At 52.8% G+C, this 21,996-nt stretch overlaps 1 protein-coding gene across 4 annotated transcripts; it reads right to left on the bottom strand.

Annotated features, from left to right (window-relative positions):
* Window positions 1-4,357: 4,357 nt before the first annotated feature.
* On the bottom strand, window positions 4,358-21,832 carry LOC146356047 (uncharacterized). 4 transcript variants are annotated; one of them, XR_014787257.1, is made up of 7 exons: window positions 21,462-21,832; window positions 16,340-16,416; window positions 13,307-13,375; window positions 11,211-11,337; window positions 10,282-10,380; window positions 5,215-8,092; window positions 4,358-4,681 (listed from the first exon to the last, which is right to left on the bottom strand). XR_014787257.1 is itself a non-coding variant. In XM_084831233.1 (6 exons), the coding sequence occupies exons 1-6, from the start codon at window positions 21,826-21,828 to the stop codon at window positions 5,646-5,648; spliced, it is 3,186 nt and encodes a 1,061-aa protein (XP_084687359.1). In that variant the 5' UTR covers window positions 21,829-21,832; the 3' UTR covers window positions 4,358-5,645. The 4 variants fall into 4 exon arrangements, 3 of the variants coding, with proteins under 3 accessions (XP_084687359.1, XP_084687358.1, XP_084687357.1); XM_084831233.1 differs by having other exon boundaries at window positions 4,358-8,092; XM_084831232.1 differs by having other exon boundaries at window positions 4,358-8,092; window positions 10,282-10,383.
* Window positions 21,833-21,996: the final 164 nt, after the last annotated feature.

A 21,996-nucleotide genomic window follows, 5' to 3' on the forward strand; every position in this document is an offset into this window, starting at 1 on the left:
AATCTACAACAGGCTGGAGGCTTGAAATAAAAAGGTTTCGCTTTCTGCATGAATCTACCCAACTCTGAAGCGGGGAAGATAAATAATCAAAACAGACTGAGCAGGGGGTTGGACTCGATGGCCTTGTAGGCCCCTTCCAACCCTTCTATTCTAGGATTCTGACGCCGATTGTCTTGGCCTTTGTGCATTTTACAATTCTGGTCCATGGCCAAGAGCAAAGCGGGTCTGGACCTAGTTCTCAGGCTACACTCCTGTCCTGGGGGCTCTCTGGTGGGGGGCTTTTCCGCCCCCACACTTCAACTCCCCTTTTCAGATGTGGAGTATATTGGGGCGATTACATGCACAGTTTGTAGGGGCTACTGCCATGGTCACTCGCGGCTGCCCCCCGCCCCCAATTGGGCCCATTCCTAGCGCATGGGTAGACGGGAAAAGCCCTGCAACTCCCAGCATTCCTCATGCACTGGATTGCGCCCTTCACGTGTTACTGTTTTCCAGGCGTTTTGTAAAGATCATGTTCAGGTTTTCTTGCTTTACATGGTCGTGCGCCGCCTCGGTGGCTGTTTCGCGAAGGAGACGGTGTCTTCCTGGTCACAGTAAATACATACGCAACCCCCGACCACAGCCGGCCTCCCGCTCCTCGCAACCCCCCCACTTCGCAGACCCCCGACTCACCCGTTGCGCATCAGTCTCCCCGCCCCGCGGCTCCGGCAACCGAAGAAGCGGCAACGTCCACCCTTTCGCACTCCCAGCCCAGATCCCTCTTTGTCCCTGGAGCAGGACATACGGTTCTGGCTTCCGATGGAAGGAGGGGCAAAGGGCCCTGTGCGCAAAGCAACAGGACCGGGGCGCCACGGAGCTCTGGGGCAGAGTGCATACAAGCCAAACAAAGGTAGCCATGCTGGTCTATAGGCCTGGAGGGAGAGCCCACAATCCAGAGTGGGGCCGTGCATCCTTCAACTATGGGGCCCCCCAAATGCCGCAAGGGCTTGTGTAGGGCGACCTGCACTGGGAACCCGGAGGGCAGCTTGGGCGCACTGTCTCCCTCTCGCTCTGCGAGGCCTCGCTCCTGCAGTTTCTGGCCGCAAACGTGTCAAAGCCCCGCTCCCTAGCGGTCAGCCCATTGCTCCTCGCGGGGCAAGCTTCTCTCAGCAGGCCTGCATAAGACAGCACCGTGAAAGTGATTGTCTTGTTGCCGTGTTATGTGGCCTTCTTCCTTTTTAGGGCCTGAATTTTCAGTGTCATCTCAAAATAAAATAGGTAACATTTCCAAACAAAACTCCCATGCATTGCATTAGTGCGCCAGCTTTCAGGACCCAGAGTCCACTTCACGAGATGCAGGGGGTGTTATTAGCAGCTGACAGGGCACAGAGACACACGCAGCCTTCTCTGCAGCGGCCCCGGCCTTCTGGAACGCTCCTGTGGCCAGAGAAACTGTGGCAACCTGCAGATGCCTCTGGAAAATGCACCTCTTAGGCTTTCCCTGACCTGTAACTGCCCGGCTCTGTTTTACTGTTTCCGCAATGTGTTGAATGTATTTATTATGTTGCAGTTTGTATATAGGCGTTTATACTGTGTTTTATGCATTCTTTATATAAATCATATTAAGCAGTATATAAGTAGTTTAAATAAATAGTACATAATTATAATGCAGGCGGTAAGAGAAACAAGATGTAAACAGTGATTCTGAAAGGCCATGAAACGGAAGCAGTAGGGTCCATGCAACTGTTTTCTGCTGAGTGTATAAAGGATAAGAATACAGCCGCCCTGTTCCCAACAATAAAACATTAGTGATTATATGATCTTTCTAGCCACATCATGCTAATATAAGGCCTGCAGCTAGAGAATGCAGAAAATGTCTCACGGCACCTTAAAGCAGCCTCCCTCAACCTGCCCCCACACTGCTAGATGTGTCATACTACAACTCCCACCACCCCAGTCAGCATTGCTCGGGCTGATGGGAGTTGTAGTATCCCAACACATCTGGAGAATGCCAGGTTGGGGGAAGCTACTGTAAAGACTAACAAGTGTATGAGTGTGTCAGCTTTCATGGACCAGAGCCCACTGTACCAAATGCACGACATGTGATCTTCGGTTGGCAAGTCCCTGTACACGCATGGGGGTACAGAGAGCATAGGGGGATGAAAATGTAAGGAGTGAGGTCAGAGGGAATGAAATGCAAAAAATACAGCCTGTGGCAATTGTGCAAAAGCTGAAATGTACGTAATATTTAATTACTCTTTAATTAGAGCTTCCGTCGTGCATTAAAAACGTGGTTGTTCAGGCAGGCATTTGGGGTGGGTTAGGGTATTTAAAAAAAAATTTTATGGTAGAATTTTGTTTTAAATTGTTTTATGGTGTGTTGTACATCGCCCAGAGTGGCTGGGTGACCAGCCAGATGGGCAATTAATAAATTTAATAATAATAAATAAATAATAAAATATAGGTAGAGTGATGTTTCACAAAGCTGTTTTGGTGATAGCTAACCAATACTGGGATGTTTGCGTTCAGTAACACCTCTAGGGGGATAGGAAACCATGATCTTTGTTCAGGCAAGAGATGATAGAACTGAACTTGCTGATAAAGCTGTAATTCCAACTGTTTATCTTCATAATAATTGTTCGCAGGAGTTGACACGTTTCACCAAAGCACCGCTATTCCCTTCACCTACTTTTAGGCTATGGCAATGGCATCATTTCTGAAATTTCAGTTCCTGCCTCGTCTGTCAGGGGAGGAGCCACCCCCACCATCAGGAACTCAGGACAAGCCTCTCCCTCACGCATTTCTGTCCCCTTCCACCAGCAGTTGCACCTTGCAGGCTTCAGTCGCTCTGCCCCGTCTCGTCTCGTGCAGGAATAGCTTCCAAGGGACAGCACGGCCATCAAGCAAAATCCCTCCTGCCCCCGCAAAGGGCTCCAGGGCACATCCCCCCGGCAAAGACCCACCTCCCCCACAGCAGTCGTCCCCTAACCTTAATCCCCCAACCAGTACTGCAGGAGAGCCAGGGCTGGCTGGGGCGCAGCACCCCCCGGCAGTTGCCAGACCCCAGACTGCCCACCAGGGATGCCCACTACAGAGGCCTTGCCTGTGCTCCTCTTGAAAGATGTTTCTCTCAGCCTGCAGGCAGCCCTGTTATTACCCACAAGGCCCCAGCGCAGTGCTCCATCGCAGCCTTGTGAGAAGCTTAAATGGTGGCTTCCAGGCCCAGCCACCAAGAGCTTACCAGAGCACTGGTGCTGTCGCTCCCCGCCACCAGCTAAGCCTGCCAGGAGGGCCCCCCGACCCAGGCAGGCCCCCCTAGATGGCACTCCGTGGAGGGCTTCCACACACCTGGAGCTCGCACAGCTAAAAGCCATTCGCAAGAGGCTTCTGTGTCCAGGCTCAGAATACAAAGCTATCCCGATGCATTTCAGTGGCCGTACCCCCTCGCTCATTTCAAGATGTCTCTGCAGACTTATTCCATTCATATATATTTGGAAACATGCGTTTACGGCAATGAAAGCGCATCGTTCCCAGTGACCACGGTACAGGCCACTCTGTTTGGGGGAAGAAAGACACATTCACGTTGAATCTGGCTTCTGCTCTCCTTCCATGTAAGTGGAGACCTTCGTCCCTTTCTCCCTCCTTGGGATGGGCAGAGGTGGGGCAGGGGGGTGTTTGCCCCAGCCGTGGGCTGCTAAGGTTTGGAGGTGCTGCAAAAGTGGTAAGCCAGATCCAGGTTTACTTACAAGGAGACTTTATTGAGTACTTACAGCACACAGGCGTACACAGTGGCTGGATCAGACGGCTTCTCTGAACAAAGAGCTCTGCTCCTAGAAGACTTTTATATCATATACAGTCAGAGCCAGAAATATTGTGTGGGTGTGTTTCCTTTCAACTTCAATGTGGTGGTGTACGGAGGCCAACTGCCAAAACAGTTATCCTCGTTCCAGTATTTCTGGCCCTGACTGTATGTTATTCAGGCATAGCAGTGAGGTAATATGACAGGTGCAAGCATTACTTAGAGTTCATCCGCACCTTTCCCAGTACAGCCTAACAGGGCCTGGTTCCCAGCACAGACACCTGTAGCTTTACAACAAGCAGAGCTCCACTTCCCGGGCACATCCGAGACTCTGATAAGATGCAGAGTACCAGAGCACGGAAGGTGCTGAGGCGGCCATATCGACCTTTGACTCATCTCACCAGCCAAGGAGCCCACTTGAAAGGAAATTGCACTTACTAATGAGCCAAAGCAGAGAGCATTATCGATCTCTAAGCCTTTCTCAACGACTGTTAGCTTGCTTACAGTCTGGGGACTTACGGGGGGGGGGGGCTCCTCCTTCAGCCCACCTCCATTCATGGATTTCTTTCTAAGCCCACCACCTGTAAGCACCCACCCCAGTGGGCAAGGCTGAACTAACAGGAAATTCACCAAAAAAGGAAATTCAGTATTTCACCAAAAGAAATCAAAAGGTTTATTGGGGACAATGCACAATACAAGGACAGCAGAAAAAATAATAAAGCAAACAAGGATAAGAACTGAACAAATGTCTAGCAATTGCTGCCCAGCCCTCTTTCATATTACACTCCAGCAACGCCCTGAACTCCCTCCAGCCCATCTGCTTAAAAGCAAATCATCCTGAGTCGTTGCAAGACCCACAGCATTCGCGCACGATCGTAGTTTGTAGTCCAGCAGTCCTTTATCCTGCACCAGCAAAGAGAGAATAGGAGAGAGAGAAAGAAAAGGCACATTGGCGCATATGGCAGTGTTATGCTGTCATGACATTCATTAGGGCTGGATGGAAACGTCTGTGCCACATTCTTCTATGCTTGAATTCTGAGGTTCTTTCTGTCCTGAATATGAAGGAATTTGCAAACTAGGGTGAATTCCTATCAAAACTGAACTGAAATTAAAGTCTCTGCACTGGCCCAATGAAATACGTCTAGCTATTCCAAGCATGGTGGGGACCATGTTGTGCCTGCCATGTAGCTGTTGAAAGATGAGCAGCCTGACAGAAAAATGAGGTGGGGACCCTAGTTCAGCACTAACATTGTGGAATAAGCCAGGATTCAAGCCCAGACTTCTAAGAGCTAAGCGTGCCAAACCTTGGCATGGATGGAGGAATCTGTCACACTCTCCGTTTCTCCAACATTTGACTGTTTTTTTTAAGTCTCAACTTCTTTCCATCCAAATATGAAGAAACTGGTGAATTGTGGAAAATTCTGATGAATACTGACCTGAAACGAAATGCTCAGCCATCCCAGGCAATCATAGCCGTATAGCAGTTCAAAGGACTTTCCAGTGCCCCTTTCTCCTTCATCAGCAAAGAGAGAAAAGAAAACGACTATGTGCTCTATATGGAAGCGTAAGGCTGGGGAGACATTTCCCACGTCCCCAGCAATTATGGGTGGGTCTTTTTTGTCCCGTGTGACAAAACAGCCGGTATTTCTGCTTAACACATTTCTATCCTTCCTCGCCTCTATGGGCTCTCTTCTGGTGTCTAGTAAGGCGTGATTTCCGAGAAAAAGAATTTGCACATGTCAAGCTTTTAAAGGGTCTTTCTCCTGTGAGGACCCTCTGATGGGTTAGAAGAGTTTCCTTCCGAGCAATAGATTTGCCACACTCCAAGCATTTCTGTTGTCTCTCTCCCATGTGAATAGTTTGATGTCTAAGGCGGCAGGATTTCTCCTGAAAACGTTTGCCACACTCCAGACATATGGGGTTTCTCTCCTGTGTGGACTCTCTGGTGCAACACAAGACTGTCCTTCTGGGAAAAACGTTTCCCACACTCCAAGCATTCATGAGGTCTCTCTCCTGTATGGATTCTTTGGTGTCCCTTAAGGCTTGATTGATGAGCAAATGATCTTCCACAGTCCAAACATTTATATGGTTTCTCTCTTGTGTGGATTTTCTTATGACTAATAAGATGTGATGAGACAGTAAACGATTTCCCACAATCCGCACATTCATACGGCCTCACTCCTGTATGTATTCTCTGGTGTACAGTAAGGCCTGATTTGCTGGCAAAAGATTTCCCACAATCCAAACACTTGTATGGCTTTTCTCCTGTGTGGACTCTCTGGTGGTTTTGAAGGTTTCCCATCTGTGAAAAACATTTGCCACACTCCAAACATTTATGTGGTTTCTCTCCTGTGTGGACTCTCTGGTGGTTTTGAAGGCTTCCCATCAGTGAAAAACATTTGCCACACTCGAAACATTTATGTGGTTTCTCTCCTGTGTGGACTCTCTGGTGTTTACGAAGTGAGGATATTTCAGTAAAACACTTGCCACACTCAAAACATTGATGTGGTTTCTTTCCGGTGTGGACTCTCTGGTGTTTCAAAAGAGTGTCTTTCCTGGAAAAGCATTTACCACAGTCCAAACACTCATGAGATTTGCCACACTCCAAGGATTTGTGTTGTCTCTCTCCTGTGTGAATAGTTTGGTGTCTAAGAAGGCGGGATTTCTCCTGAAAACCTTTGCCACACTCCAAACATTTATGGGGTTTCTCTCCTGTGTGGACTCTCTGGTGGGTAACAAGGCTTGAGCTGTGAGAAAAACATTTGCCACACTCCAAACATGTATGGGGCTTCTCCCCTGTGTGGACTCTCTGGTGCGACACAAGACTGTCTTTCCGGGAAAAACGTTTCCCACACTCCAGGCATTCATGAGGTCTCTCTCCTGTATGGATTCGTTGGTGTCCCTTAAGGCTTGAGTGATCAGCAAATGATCTTCCACAGTCTAAACATTTATATGGCTTCTCTCCTGTGTGGACTCTTTTATGACTAATAAGGTGTGATGAGACAGTAAACAATTTCCCACAAACCGCACAGTCATACGGCCTCACTCCTGTATGTATTCTCTGGTGTATAGTAAGGTCTGATTTGCTGCCAAAATGTTTCCCACACTCCAAACACTTGTATGGCTTTTCTCCTGTGTGGACTCTATGGTGACCCTGAAGGTGTTGCTTCTGGGAAAAGCATTTCCCACACTCAACACATTTGAAGGGTCTCTCTCCTGTATGGATTCTCTGATGAATTAGAAGTTGTGATGGTACACCAAAACCTTTCCCACACTCCGTGCATGTATAGGGTCTCTCCCCACTGTGCAACGTCTGATGCGTCACAAGCGCTGAATGTTCACCAAAACATTTCCCACATTCTGAGCATTCATAGGGCTTTTCTCCCGTGTGGATTCTCTGATGTCGCTCAAGGCTTTTTTTCCGGGGAAAACATTTCCCACACTCCAAGCACTTGTGGGGCTTTTCTCCCACATGGGTCCTCTGATGGCACATCAGTCCTGAACGCTGACGGAAACATTTTCCGCACTCCAAGCATTTGTAGGCTTTTACTCCCATGTGAACTTTCCCATGGCTCCAAAGCTGTGCATTTTGAGCAAAGCATTTCCCACACTCCCAGCATTTATATGGTTTCTCTCCTGTGTGAAGCCTCTGATGGATTACGAGGACTGACTTTTGAGCAAACGATTTGCCACATTCCAAACATTGATAAGGCCTTTCCCCAGTATGGGTTTGTTGATGCTGCATCAGTTGTGGTCGTCGGGAAAAGCATTTTCCACACTCACTGCATTTGTAGGGTCTCTCTTCTGTGTGGACTCTCTGGTGTACACGAAGGTGTGAATTCCGGGAAAAGGTTTTCCCACATTCATCACATTTGTAGGGTTTCTCTCCCGAATGGATTCTCTGATGGATTGCAAGGTGCGATCCTTTACCAAAACATTTCCCGCACTCCCAACATTTGTAGGGTCTAATTCTTGTGTGGACTCGTCGATGTTTCACAAAATCTGATACTCGAAGAAAGCATTTCCCACACTCCAAGCATGTGTATGATTTATCTCCGGCATGGAGCCTCTGGTGGATCAAAAGGACAGATCGATGAGCAAATGATTTCCCACACTCTGAGCATTTATGGCGTCTTGGGCCCCTTCGTGTTTGGCGGTTGCTCCCACGTTCTGAACTTTGACCACAACTTTCCCCACACTCTGAGCTTTCCTGGGGCTCCTCTCTTGCGTGGATTCTCTGGTGTGCAGCAAGAGACAATTTGAGGGCAAAACATCGGCCGCACTCTGGGCAGAAGTGTGTTTTCCAGAAATGACCTGCTGGGAGGAAGAAACAGGTGAGGGGGAAACAAGATTTGCTCCTGAATCTGGCAGAGGAGGAACCTTGGAAAATACACGGAATGACGGCTTGATTAGGAGCTACACAAGATATGGAGCTGTTGCTGCCCCCGATCTCTTTCCCTCGCGAAACATGTCGGCTCCAGCTTTGGGGGTCTCTTGGGCAACAGGCCCTAGGGGGGTCTCTTCCTCCTCCCTACAATCACACTCTTCCTCCCGCTCTGATCCCAATCCCCGCCCCCGCTGCTCAGAGAGAAAGGGCAGGTGAGAAAGCACCTGGTGTTCCTTCTGCTCACAGCATCCCTAGCTTCCTTGCGCTCCCCCTGTGGACCAGGACAGAGTACGAAAGAATCGTTGGAGGAGTCAGAAGTTGTCGCCACATCTCGTGACGGGCAATTCCGCGCCTGGCGTGAAAGAATGCTTCCCTTCTTCTGTCTGCCAATCCGGTTGCCAGAGTCACCCCGTCCTAACACTGGCTGTAGATGGCTTAGGGCCCAGGGAGCTGAAGGGCCGTCTTTCCCAACGTGCGTCTGCCACGGACTGGGACCTGGGGGAGCAGGATCTCCTCTGCATACTGGTGGCAACGTACCCCAGGACTAGAGACCCAGGGATGTGAACGGGATGTTAACTGTCATGGGGGACAGTATCGAAGCTTGGGGGGCACCATGCACCACTGGCTGAGCGTCACACAGGGCCCCCCCGACATCGTCTGAAACAGACCCCGAAGCCAGCAAGCCAGCCCTCGGAAGGTGGCGCCGCTCAAGCCCCTCCCCACCAGGCGGGCCAGGAGGACACCACGGTCGATGGTACGGAATGGCGCTGAGCGGTGCAGCAGAATGAACAGGGGCATATTCCCCCTGTTTAATTAACACATTTATATCCCGCCTTTTTCCTCTACGGAACCCAAGGTGGCTTGCATGGTCCTCCTCCTCCTCCATTTTTATCCTCACAACAACAGCCCTGTGAGGTAGGTTGGGCTGAGAGTCAGTGACTGGCCCAAAGGCACCCAGAGAGCTTCATGGTCAAGTAGGGACTCGAACCCGGATCTCCCGAGTCCCAGTGCAACGCTCTAACCACTGCACTGCACTGCCTCTCCAAGTGTACATCACCCACCAGGCAAGCAAAGCTGTGTGGGTCTCCCCGTGTCAGTTTCCTTGTACGTTTCCTACTGGTGTGACCCAGACCTGAAGCTGGACTGGAATGGTCCAGATCACCCTTCTCCAACCGGTTGCCCTCAGGGTGTGTGGGAGATGCAGTCTCCCACTGCTGCAGGGACCAGGTTGGGGAAAGCTGGTCTAGATGATCCATTTCATCCAAACACCACCCCTGGAACTGAGATGCCACCAGACACTCAAAAATGGCAAATGGGAGACTGGTAGTAAATTATCCAACGTGATGGGATCCAGACAGGGTTTTCTCAATCAAGGTTTCACAACAGGATCCTTGAGTCTGGGAGGCATGTGGTCAGCCTCATGGTACCATGAACCTTGTCCACGTTCCCAGGCTGTACATATGGAAATGGATCCATTACAAAAGGACAAGCAGAAGCGCCAAAGGCACATCCTTCGGATGCGCTCTTGTGGCACCTAAGTCTGAACAGATGCGAGCAACTCTGTCCACAAAACATCCAGCCAAAATGACACAGCGGACAATTGAGTCTGCTTCCTCAATTCTCGCTGGTCCTTCCTGTAATGGAGCTTTCACAACTCGGAGTAGCTCCATGCAGTGGCAATGGTGGCAGAAAAGTACAATTTCTTTACCAATAAAGCAAATAGTAATATGAGAAAGAGAGTTGAAGGCAGAAACGGGAGTTTCATCATCGGGAAGACATTTCTATTCCCTGAGAAATGTCATCCCCTCTTCAGTTATCACTCAGATGGTCCAAAGCAAAGAAGGAGCCTTCCAGGTGGCAGGATGGCTGAACTGGGGGGAGGGGAGGCTTAGCAGGGTAGGCACATAAGAGGAGCCCTACCGGATCAGACCAAAAACCCGTCTTATCCACCAACCTCTTTCCAAAAGGGCGGAAAGAAGGTTCCGGGAGATAGGGTGGTTGAGTTAGTGGGAGATGTGCCCTTCAGGATGAAATGACCGAGAACGTTGCTTTGTCATTTCTCAGCAGGAGTTGAGAGAAGCCTGATGGATTCTTTGCTACACCTCGAACTCTTTACCTGAGGTGCTGTTGGACTCAGTGACCTCTGTTCCCTCTGGACTGGGCAGATACGGCTCTTCCTCTTGCTCCAGCCGGGAGACAAGGTCAGGCTTGGGCACTGCTGATCCCACGTGGGAAAGAGGAGAGAACAAGGAAACGTCAGGAGGAATTCAGTCTGAAGGCCCAAACCATCCCTGGCAGACACTCCTCCGAAGCCCTCTCAGACCTTTTTGGAGGAGAAGGGAGATCTGTAATGAATGTTCCTGGGGTGGTGTGAGCAGAGGGAGCGGGAAAAGGGCACTGACTGCCTCTTGCCCCATGTCAGAGGACGGGTGAAGATGTCCTTGCCGCTCCTGGAAAAAGGACACACGCTGCCCCCTCTCCATCCCAGGGGACTCCCTGGCACAGGCGATCTCCAGGGCCACCTCACCCACAGTGCCTGGCTTTGTGGAAGGACACCCTCAGAATCGGCCATCTGGACCTGGCAGGCTTTCAGCAGAGCCCTCCAAAGAGCCGTCCCACTTGCCACCTCACTCCGAGGGGTCCTCAGAGCAAGGCATGGGGTGGGCTGCAATGGCCACCCTCCAGGGCAGCAGCCAGGCCAACAGCCTGCTCTAAGGACCCCTCCGAGTGAGGCATCAGGCCAGCCACTCCGGAGACCTCGGATGGCGGCGCAGCGGGACGGCAAAGAGGGTACGCTTTGGTATGCTGTCAAAGAGCGCAGCGTACGCTGCTGGCAACGAGGAGGAAACGAGAGACGGATATTTCCTGACCCATCTTGCATCCTTCACCAAGGGGGTGGAAAAATTCGGATTTTTGGAATATAAAGAAGGCTTGTTTAAAAAACCTCCGGAAAGTAGGCTGGGCAAAGGGAATGACTTATCCAGGGCCTTAATATTCTCCAACCTCTCCAGGTTCATTGCGCCAACGAGGAAGGAGGCTCCTTACCCAACGAGGCCACGATCCCGTAATTCTCCAGCGTGACCTCCTTGTACAAGGCTCTTTGGTCTGCATCCAGCAGGGCCCAGTCCTCCTCGGTGAATCGCACAGCCACCTCCTCAAAGGTCACCGGCCCCTGGAAGGACACAAGAGCCCCTCGCTCAGTCTCCGCCACCCAGAAACCTTTCACGGCATAGGTCATTCACACAGCCTAACAGGGGGGAAAGTGAGCTGCGAAAGACGCTCTCCCAAGAACACAAGAAGACCCGCTGGGCCAGTCAAGGCGCTAATCAGCGTGGATCCCCTCCAATGTGCCCATACATGTCATCATCCCAAACAAAGGCATAAGGATCCCAGGGGATTCCCGGTGCTACAGCTGACAGGCTTGGGGGAATCCCAGCAGTATCCCCATTTCACTGCCCTGAAAGCAGACTCCCATCCCCGAGAGACTGGGCTAAGAGCAGGGCACATGGCAGTGAAAGGCAGTATTGACTGGCTCTGTGCTCCCTCCACTGTCAGGGGCAGTAGGCCCGTGTACACCAGTTGCGGGGAACGTGGGCGGGAGGGTGCTGTTGCACTCATGTCCTGCCTTTGGGTTTCCCGTGGGCAGCCGGTTGGCCCCTGGGTGAACGGAATGCTGGCCTGCATGGAGCCTTGGTCTGGTCCAGCAGGGCTCCTCTGATGGTCTCAGAACTCTGCCTCCCAGCACTGCAAGGCGGATGCCTGTGTGACCAGAACGGCCGGGCACAGGCTGACCAGCCCCGATCAGGACTGGGGCCTCTGAAGCAGTGGAGTCAAGAGGCTGCGCCCAAGAGCTCTTCTCCTCCTGAGTCGAGTGACTGGTGTACCAAGAGAGCACAGAGTATTTATTATTATTTATATTTATTTATTTCATTTCTATACCGCCCAATAGCCGAAGCTCTCTGGGCAGTTCACAAAAATTAAAACCAAACACACAATAAAACAATTTAAAATATATAGAACATTAAAACCACAATATAACAATACAACCACAATAAAACCTAGCAGCAGTGCAGGAGTTTAAAATACAGATTTAAAACAGCAAAGATAAAAATTTAGAAAGCTAAAATGCTAAAATGCCTGGGAAAATAAAAAGGTCTTCACCTGGCGCTGAAAGGAATACAATGTAGGCGCCAGGCGAACCTCACTAGGGAGCTCATTCCAGAGCCGGGGTGCCACAGCAGAAAAAGCCCTCCTCCTAGTAGCCACCCGCCTCACTTCCTTTGGCAGGGGCTCACGGAGAAGGGCCGCTGATGATGATCTTAAGGTCCAGGCAGGCAAATATGGGAGGAGGCGATCCTTCAGGTAACCTGGTATTTGCATTTTGAATCGCAAGCGGTGTCATACAGACATTACATTTTGTCCCTATCCAAAACTCACCACTCGCTATAATGGGTGGCCAAATTCCTGGCCTTCTGGCCTGATCTCTCAACCCCCCCAGCACTGCATAGCTCAGGGCCTTGCTCAAACCCACCAACACTCATGCCAGCGGAACCCATTCACCTACAATGTGATGCATGGACTGGGTTTGGACATGTTTATTTAACCTATCCTGGGTTGTCGTGTCGTCTGTCGGGAATTTTTAAATCCATGATGGCTTATTTGCCCCAAACGACCCACAGTCTGCAGTACGGGTCATTTCACCCACCGTGGGTCGTCGTGTCGTCTGGCGGGCACCCTGGGTTCTTTTGGTCGCCTGCAGAGCTGGGCTGCAAGAGCACTGAGATCCCTGCCGCTGTGCTCCTGCGGGCACTTCCGTGTTAAGGAAAGAGCCTACGTGGGCTGCTTCAGTAGCGTCTACGGGGGAGATGCCAAGTGGAAACACCCTAAGTTTGCAGGATCCGGACCTAACTTCACACACAGCCTCACCTAGTCAGGAGGCACCCGATGCACTGCGTAAAGAATCCTTTCTTTTCTCTCTGAATATTTGGCTTTTACTTCTGATTATTTTTATATGGGACTTTTAGGCTGTAATTCTATACCCAATTACCTCAGAGTAGGTTCCCTTGAACTCAGTGGGACTTACTTCTGAGTAGACGTGCATACGAGTAAGTTGTCAGCCAAATTATTACACATCGCTTTACCTGATGCTTTTCCTGGCCTTGTTCACTCAGCTTCGTATTCTTGGCATGTTTTTTTCCACTTCTCTTTCTCTGTGCGAAACAGGAAAATAATATTTGCAATTAAAAGTATGCAAGGAAAAAATAGAGGCAGAGAGAGAGAGGTGCCAGAACTGCCTCAGGTGTCACAACTCTGGAACAGACTGCGCCGGAGTGGTGGGCTTGGGGGCAGAAGACCCCGGTTTAAATCTTTGCTCAGCCCATGACGCTCCCTGGGTTGCCTTGGGCCAGTCACCCACCCTTGCCTACTCTAAACAAAAAAATGAATTCATTAAAAACGGTACAAGAACTAACAGTGAGCGGAGGAGCGAGAATTCATTAGATGTGGCACATTTCATTTTGGGCCTTCGTGTACAGTGTTCCACGCGTGGCCAGTGGTTCTCTTCCACTATCCTCCTTTCGGACGTAATCAGTGAAGCAGCACCATGTGCCAGAGGAGGAATCCGATTTCTGCCATCCTCCAAGCACTGCAGTTTCATCGAGATGTTTCTCAGCTGACATCATATTCCAGAGCTGAGAACAGAAGAGCCCTGCTGGATCACACCAAGGTCCATCTGGTCCAGCATTCTGTTCACACAGCGGCCTGGGGCATCACTGGTTTCAAAATGACATGTCGCAGTTGTCTGTATTTTAATATGATTCTGTCATAACAAGCAATCTACGCTCCAGCTACGTGTGGTTTGACGGTTGTCTCCGGCAGCGATTGTCGCGTAGAGGGCGCATGGCGGGAGAATGTCATTGGGCCAGTCAGGGCCTGTTGTGTGCCCTGTGTCGGGGCTCTTGAAAGCAGAATATCATCTATTCCTGCAGACATCTTGTGCTGATGAGAGTGTCGGCTGAAATCCCTTCTTCTGGGCCACATAATTCTTCATGAGCCTGTTGGATTGTATCCTTCTAGTAGCAGGGCAAATTCATTGGCTGCATTCACACGACACGACACCCCGCCCTGTGAATAAGCTACTCAGAGAGGTTGTTCCCAGGACAACCCACAGTGCACCCGGCAGATGATTGGGCTCACCGTGGTTTGTTCTCCCCCTCCGTCCTCTCTGATCCTCCAGCTGGGATCCCAGTGTCCTTCGCAGCAGAACCCATCTTATCTCCCTGCCCGCCCCCCTCCCTGCTCTGACTCTGCCCCCCTTGTGTTCCCCGGGGTTTACATTTTTATTTAATTTATTCATTTTAAAAATTATTTATGCTTTATCTTTTCAGCCACAGGACACCGCGACGCAGACCAGATTGACTGGGAACATGGCATTTTGCCTCTCCTGCTGGGCAGCTCTGGACCCGACTGCCGCATCCCACCACGTGTTGAACAACCCCTAGAACAAGCCATGGGTTGTCAGGGTGGCTCATTGCCCCCAAATAAGCCACCCTGCAGAAAGCGGTCTGGGTGCGGACGACACGACAACCCACTGTGGCGCGTTTTCCACGAGGGGTTGTCAAGCCGTGCGAACCCAGTCGTTATCTTCACCGTTTTGATTTAATTACCTGTGGCCCCTTCCTGTCCAAATGCCAATGAACTATATACCTAATATCATCCCCGGCCACAGAATCATTTCCCCCTGCTTAAATTCATCTAGAGTTTAGGAAACTTACTCTTCTTTTTCAACACATGGTCCGCTGGGTTTCCTTAGCACATCGTGTACAATCAAATTGAAAATTTAAGCCACCAAGATAGCTACTCCTCTCGCCTTTCAGTTTCCATGAGCTATTTATTTATTTATTAAATTTATTAATCACCCTCTGGCTGGTCACCCAGCCACTCTGGGCAATGTACAACATATGATAAAACAGTTTAAAACAATAAAATTCTACAATAAAAACATTTTCTGAAATACCCTAACCCACCCCAAATGCCTGCCTGAACAACCACGTTTTTCATGCATGGCAGAAGTTCATTAAAGAGGGGGCATGACGGAGTTCCTTAGGGAGGGAGTTCCACAGAGTGGGGGCCACCACAGAAGAGGCCCTCTCCCTTGTCCCCACCAGTCTAGCTGTCCTGGCTGATGGGACGGAGAGAAGGCCATCCGAGGCTGATCTTGTTGAGCGGCCTGTCTGGTGTTGCTGGAGGCGCTCCTTAAGATAGGCTGGGCCGGAACCATATAGGGTTTTAAAGGTCAAAACCAACACCTTGAATTTGGCCTGGAAAACAACTGGTAACCAGTGCAACTCCTTAAGCACTGGAGTGATATGATCTTGCCAGCGGCTGCCTTTAATCAGGCGAGCTGCCACGTTCTGTACCAGCTGCAGCTTCTGAACCGTCTTCAAGGGTAACCCCATGTACAGCGCATTACAGTAGTCTAAACGACAGGAGACCAGGTCATGTACTACTGATGGGAGCAGATGGTCGGGAAGGAAGGGGCCACCACCTTGCCCCAAAATGGCAGATTTGAGACTGGGCGAAAGTTGTTCAGAACTTGGGGATCCAAGGAGGGCTTCTTTAAGAGCGGTCTTATCACTGTCTCCTTGAGGGCTGATGGCATCACTCCCTCTCAAGGGAGGCGTTCACCACCGCCCTGATCCCCTCACCCAGTCTCTCTCTGCAGCCCATAATGAGCCAAGATGGGCAAGGATCAAGCAAGCAGGTGGTCGGCCTTACAGATGAAAGCACCTTTTCCACTTCATCAGAAGGAAGAAGCTGGAAGTGATCCCACAAAACCGGTTTGCCACAGGCCGCCTCTTGCTCACTAACTGTATCCACAGCGTGCGGAGTAACACTCCTAATCCGATCAATTTTATCACAGGAGGCCTTAGAATGCTCCAGTGGTTCTGGAGCCACAGGACTGACCAGGCTCTGGACCAGTTGGAAGAGCCTCCTATAGCTTTTTTCTACCTCTGAGGATCTCAAGAGGGCATTGCTATCTTTCTTTTGGTGCGATTCCTGTACGAGGAGTAGCTGAGGCTTTCCCCCCTTTAATAAGGAGAAAGCTAGGGAACCGTCCTGCTCTCTCCCCTCCTGACCAAACCCACAGGGACCTTCCAGAGAGAATCTCCTACCTGAGCCGACTGCGCTTTAGTCCTTTCCCCCCTTCTTCCGGAAGGAGGGGGAGGGTGATCCGAATTGAAGCGCCATTCTGCGGTGGGCGAAATCAAGGGGAGAGCGTTTCAGAAAAACACCCACCTTCACATCATATCAAGTCTTTAGAACCGGGCCCGAGTCAACGGTTGGCTGGGGACGGGCAAGACGCCACTGCTTCCCCCACTCTGATGCTTCAGGGGAAATAGAGGAAACCATCCCAGGACAGTCCAGTAGTCCATCTAGCCCAGGGGTGCAACACGGGCAGCCATTTCTGGTGGCCTAAAAGACCCACCCGTGTGCACCGCTGTGGCGGCACTGCCTGGGGTTTGCCGTGCCAGCGCTACCCAGAGAAGCCCTTCCCTTTTCTCCGATCTCTGAGGAGAGATCGGGGATCAGGAAGGATCCCCTTGCTAGCGCCGGCAAGAGAAACCCCAGGCTTGGGTGTTGGTGTGTGCGGCCCCCGGCACCGCCTGGTGCGCCCTCAGGGCCAAAAGGTTTGTGCACCAGTGATTTATTTATTCATTCATTCATTCATTCATTCATTTCTATACCGCCCAATAGCCGAAGCTCTCTGGGCGGTTCACAAAAATTAAATCCAAGCAACACACAATAAAACAATTTAAAATATACAGAACATTAAAACCACAATATAACAATACAACCACAATAAAACCTAGCAGCAGTGCAGGAGTTTAAAATACAGATTTAAAACAGCAAAGATAAAAATTTAGAAAGCTAAAATGCTAAAATGCCTGGGAAAATAAAAAGGTCTTCACCTGGCGCCGAAAGGAATACAATGTAGGCGCCAGGCGAACCTCGCTAGGGAGTTCATTCCAGAGCCGGGGTGCCACAGCAGAAAAAGCCCTCCTCCTAGTAGCCACCCGCCTCACTTCCTTTGGCAGGGGCTCACGGAGAAGGGCCGCTGATGATGACCTTAAGGTCCAGGCAGGCACATATTGGAGGAGGCAATCCTTCAGGTAACCTGGCCCCAAGCCGTTAAGGGCTTTGAATGTTAACACCAGCACTTTGAATCGGGCCCAGAAATGGACTGGCAGCCAGTGCAGCTGGAAAAGTACTGGCGTAATATGAGCTCGCAGGCCAGTCCCTGTTAACAATCTTGCTGCCCTATTTTGGACCAGCTGAAGTTTCCGGACCGTTTTCAAAGGCAGCCCCACGTATAACGCATTGCAGTAATCCAGACGAGAAGTTATCAGAGCATGGATAACTGTAGCAAGGCTATCTCTGTCCAGATAAGGGCGTAGATGGTATACCAGCCTAAGCTGATAAAAAGTGCTCCATGCCACTGAGTTCACCTGTGCCTCAAGTGACAGTTCTGGATCCAAGAGCACCCCCAAACTACGAACCTGATCCTTTAGGGGGAGTGCAACCCCCTCCAGAACAGGTTGAATATCACCTAGCCGGGCAGACAAACCACCCACTAACAGTACCTCCGTCTTGTCTGGATTGAGTTTCAGTTTATTAGCCCTCATCCAGTCCATTACCGTGCCCAGGCACAATTGCCATGGCACAGAGCAGTAATCCCCCAGCACCACCTTCTGGAATCGGTCATCCAAGCAGGAGCGGAACCACTGTAGTGCAGTGCCTCCTACTCCCAACCCAGACAACCTATCCAGAAGGATACCATGGTCGATGGTATCGAAAGCTGCTGAGAGGTCCAGGAGAATCAACAGGGTCGCACTCCCCCTGTCCCTCTCCCGGCAGAGGTCATCCCACAGGGCGACCAAGGCAGTTTCCGTTCCAAAACCAGGCCTGAAGCCCGATTGAAATGGATCTAGATAATCCGTTTCATTCAAGAGTGCCTGGAGCTGTCCTACAACCACCCGCTCAAGCACCTTGCCCAGGAAGGGGATGTGGGCCACTGGCCTATAATTGTTAACATCCTCTGGGTCCAGGTTAGGCTTTTTCAGGAGTGGTCTAACTACCGCCTCTTTTTAAAGCGGCAGGCACCACTCCCTCTCTCAAGGAGGAATTTACAACCTCCTGGATCCAGCTAGTCCAACCTGGACCCAACCTAGTGATCTCCTAGTGATCAACCTAGTGATACTCCTGGACCCAACCTAGTGATCTAGGCCACGACTGTCCGTTCTGACTTGGGGAGGGTCTCCAGCTGAGGGCCCCCCCTCCCGTCACCTGTTCCTTTGGCCCGGAGATGTGGAGAAAGCTGAAGAGCCATTCGCAGATCCCAAAGGGCACAAAATAAAATGACGGGAGGATAGCAGCGCAACGATGCCCTCCCTGAGGCCCTAGAAGACGCCGGGGAAGTTTCCCTCTGCCCTTTTGGCTGCCGAGACGGGAGAATCGCCCTCACCCGCACAGCCGCCCCACTCCCCCGTTGTGTGTGGCGCACGTTCCCTTTAGAGCCAAGCCACGAGGGACTCCCCAGCTCAAACAGTCATGGCGAGGCACAAGGTCACACCAAGGTGCATTTCAAAAATATACAACCCGGTGCCGGCAGAGAGAGACACGGTCGCTCAGCAGCAGTTGCTCGGCAGCGGTGGCGGGATGGGAGCTGAGAGGGCGCTCTCATCTTGGTTCCCGTCCAGCCACCCCCCACCCATGTCTCTCCCTGCGAGGCAGTGCAGCAGCCTCCCGTGTGCTCCTTCCTTGCAAGGAGAGCGCGAGGGTTGAGAACAGCTGAGCACAGTGACACCACACATGGGCCTTTATGTAGAACTTTCCGTGCTGCAAATTTAGCTGGCACAAAGCCTGCGCGAAGAACAGTCAGGCCTGCTCAGAAACTCTGGGCAGGCCTGTCTTCATTGGAGGCACATTATTGACCACACTGGCAGTGGTATTTCCAAGTAAGCTGAAAAAAGGAGGGCAAGGGGAGACATGTTAGAGGTGTACAACGTTACGCCTGGCGTGGAGAATGTGGACGGGGAGACATTTTTCTCCCACTCTGAAAATACTGGAACCCAAAGGGGGTCACCCCATGAATCTGATTGGTGGGAGATTCAGGACAGATCAAAGGAAGGACTTCTTCACACAGCGCAGAGCTAAACGATGGCATTCAGTACAGCAAGATGTTGTGATGGCCACCAATTTCGATGGCGTTAAAAGGGGGCTGGACAAATTCCTGGGGGAAAAGGCTGTCAGTGGCTACTAGTCTTGATGGCTATGTGCTGCCTCCAGTACCAGAGGCACCGGTTGCTGGGGAACATGGGTGGGAGGGTGCTGTGGGGCTCCTGTCCTGCTTGTGGGTTCCTGGTCGACAGCTGGTTGGCCACTGTGTCAACAGGATGCTGGACTAGATGGGCCTTGGCACTACGTCACCTGCTGCTGGCAAGCAGATGGGTGCCAGCCAGCGTGCAATGACACCCACCTGTCTGTACACAGGCGACTGCTGCCACGTTTGAGGGACGCGCACCCTCTGTTGCTGGCTGAGAAGCAATGGATGGCCGTTGCATGGTGCTTCGCATGGAGAGCGGACGGGAAGAGCGGCCAGGCAGGTTTCAGTCAGTACGATGACACTGGAAAGCACGCTAGTCGCAGACAGGCTTCTGAAGGGTCTTCGCCTGCCCGTCGGAGGCCGCCTTCTTTGGCCGCCACGTGTGCCCAACCTCCCTGCTCCCAGACCTGAGGCTTCTGCGGCCGCCTGCGCTGTGGCTGGTGGCGGGGAGTCCAGAGGGGGCCACAGCAGATGCGTCCTCCTGCCACGTCCAGCGTGCTGGTAGCCAGACACTGGAAAGCGCTGGGAAGCTTTTTAGCCTGCCGCTGTACACTCCAGGTGACACGTGACATGGAGAAGGGCCCTAAATGCGGGGAACCCTCTCACCGCTCCAGTGTGGATGAGCACCGGTCTCCACAGCCCTCTGTGCTCGTACCTCCTGCTGCAAGACTCGTGGGGAGGCAGGAGGGCTCCGAGGGGCGCCTTAAGAGCTTTCCTCACAGCACCTGTGATGCCAGAGGCAAAACCCACTTGGGCTCGGGACTTCCGGCTGAGCTGACCCGCGAAAGGTGGGAGATCGTTTGCCAACCACGTGCCTTGGGCAGAGGGACCAGCCCATGCGCGGCCAGGGACGAAGGGCAGGAGCCCGCTGGGGCACAGCAAGGGTCCGCCCAGTCCGGGGCTCTTTGCCCGCACTGCACGTCCAGAAGCCCCGACGGGCAGCCCGCACGCCCGCCTTCCAGCAACCGGCTCCTTGCGCAGCTGTTCCACGCGCATCTGGGCCTTGAAAACCAATGCTGCTGCCACCTTTTCCGGAGTCGGAATCCCGCTCCCGCCCAGCTCGGCGTCCCAGGGCAGGAGTGCGAGTGAACAGCGGGGGGACGAGGGCCAGGACGCCGCCTGGCGCGACCCCAGACCGGAGGCGCGGGGGAGCCCAAGCGGTCCGCGCGTTTGCGGCTCCATTCAGCACACGTCGCGGGGGGGCGTCTGGACGGCTCCCCATCGTCACCGTCGGCCCAGGGCGAGCGCGCCTCGCTCGCCATTCCCGAGCGGCGAGGACGTGCTGGGATCCAGGCCGCGGCCGCTAACCCCCCGCCCCGCCCCCGGCTCTTCCGAGGAGGGTCGGCGGGGCACCGCGCGCGGCCCCTCCTGGCGCGCGCCCCGCCTCCGCTGCCCCGCAGGCCAGGCGGCTGGGGGGGGAACGTCGCGGGCTCCCCGCACCGAGGCCTTCCTCGCCGCCCTCCGGCGCTTTGGAGAAGGACGTGAACGCTCGGAGCAGCTCTGAGGTTCTCCGACGCCGGGGGGGCGGGGGGCTTCTCCCTCCCTTCCCAGGCTCGGAGCACCGTGGGGCGACCCACGCGGACCTGGCGGGCGACTTCCACTGGCAACCCGCGACTGGCCCCCCTCCGCCCTCGGGGCTCCGTGGGAGTCCCGCGACCCCCAGCATTCCCCCTGGAGAGCGGAGTTGCGGGGCCTGTTTCTGCCTGGCGTGCGCAGGACTCCACGCGCGGTGGCTCGCTGTTTTGGAACGTGTTTTTAACGTCACGCTAAGGCTCTCTTGCTTTAAATGGGCGTGCAGCGCCTTGACGGCTTTTTCGCAGAGGAGACCGTGTCTTCCTGTCCCGTTCACAGCAAATCAGTTCACAAACCCCGACTGCAGCCAGCCTCCCCCTTCGCAGACCCCGACTCACCCGCAGGCATCGGTCTCCCCAGCCCCGCGGCTCCGGCTCCTGCCACTGGGAGAAGCCGCTGCAACCTCCCCCCTCGCGCGCTCCCTCCCCAAATCCCTCCTTCACCAGGGGCTCCAGGGCTTCCTGATGCCGGACGGACAGTTCCGGCTCCCAACTGCAGGGCGGTGGGGGCACGCGCAGCAGGCGGGGCAAAGGGCCCCGTGGGCAATGCAACAGGGGCGGGCAGCACGGAGCTCCGGGGCGGATCACGTGCAAGCCAAACAAAGGCTGCGGGGAGAACCCAAACGCCAGAGTTGGGCCGTGCGCCTCTATTATCGCAGGACACCCCCGCGCCGTGCCACAAGGGCTTGCATAGGGCGACCTGCATTGGGAACCCGAAGTGAGGGTTGTGCGCACTTTTGTTGTTGTTCAGTCGTTCAGTCGTGTCCGACTCTTCGTGACCCCATGGACCATAGCACGCCAGGCCTTCCTGTCCTGCGCTCTCTCCCGGAGCGTGCTCAAGTCCATATTCATTGCATTGGTGATGCTATCTAGC

The sequence above is a fragment of the Heloderma suspectum genome, chromosome 2 (genome assembly GCF_057233095.1).
Source record: "Heloderma suspectum isolate Gila_16-S chromosome 2, 16-S_ref, whole genome shotgun sequence".
NCBI classification, from domain to species: Eukaryota; Metazoa; Chordata; class Lepidosauria; order Squamata; family Helodermatidae; genus Heloderma; species Heloderma suspectum.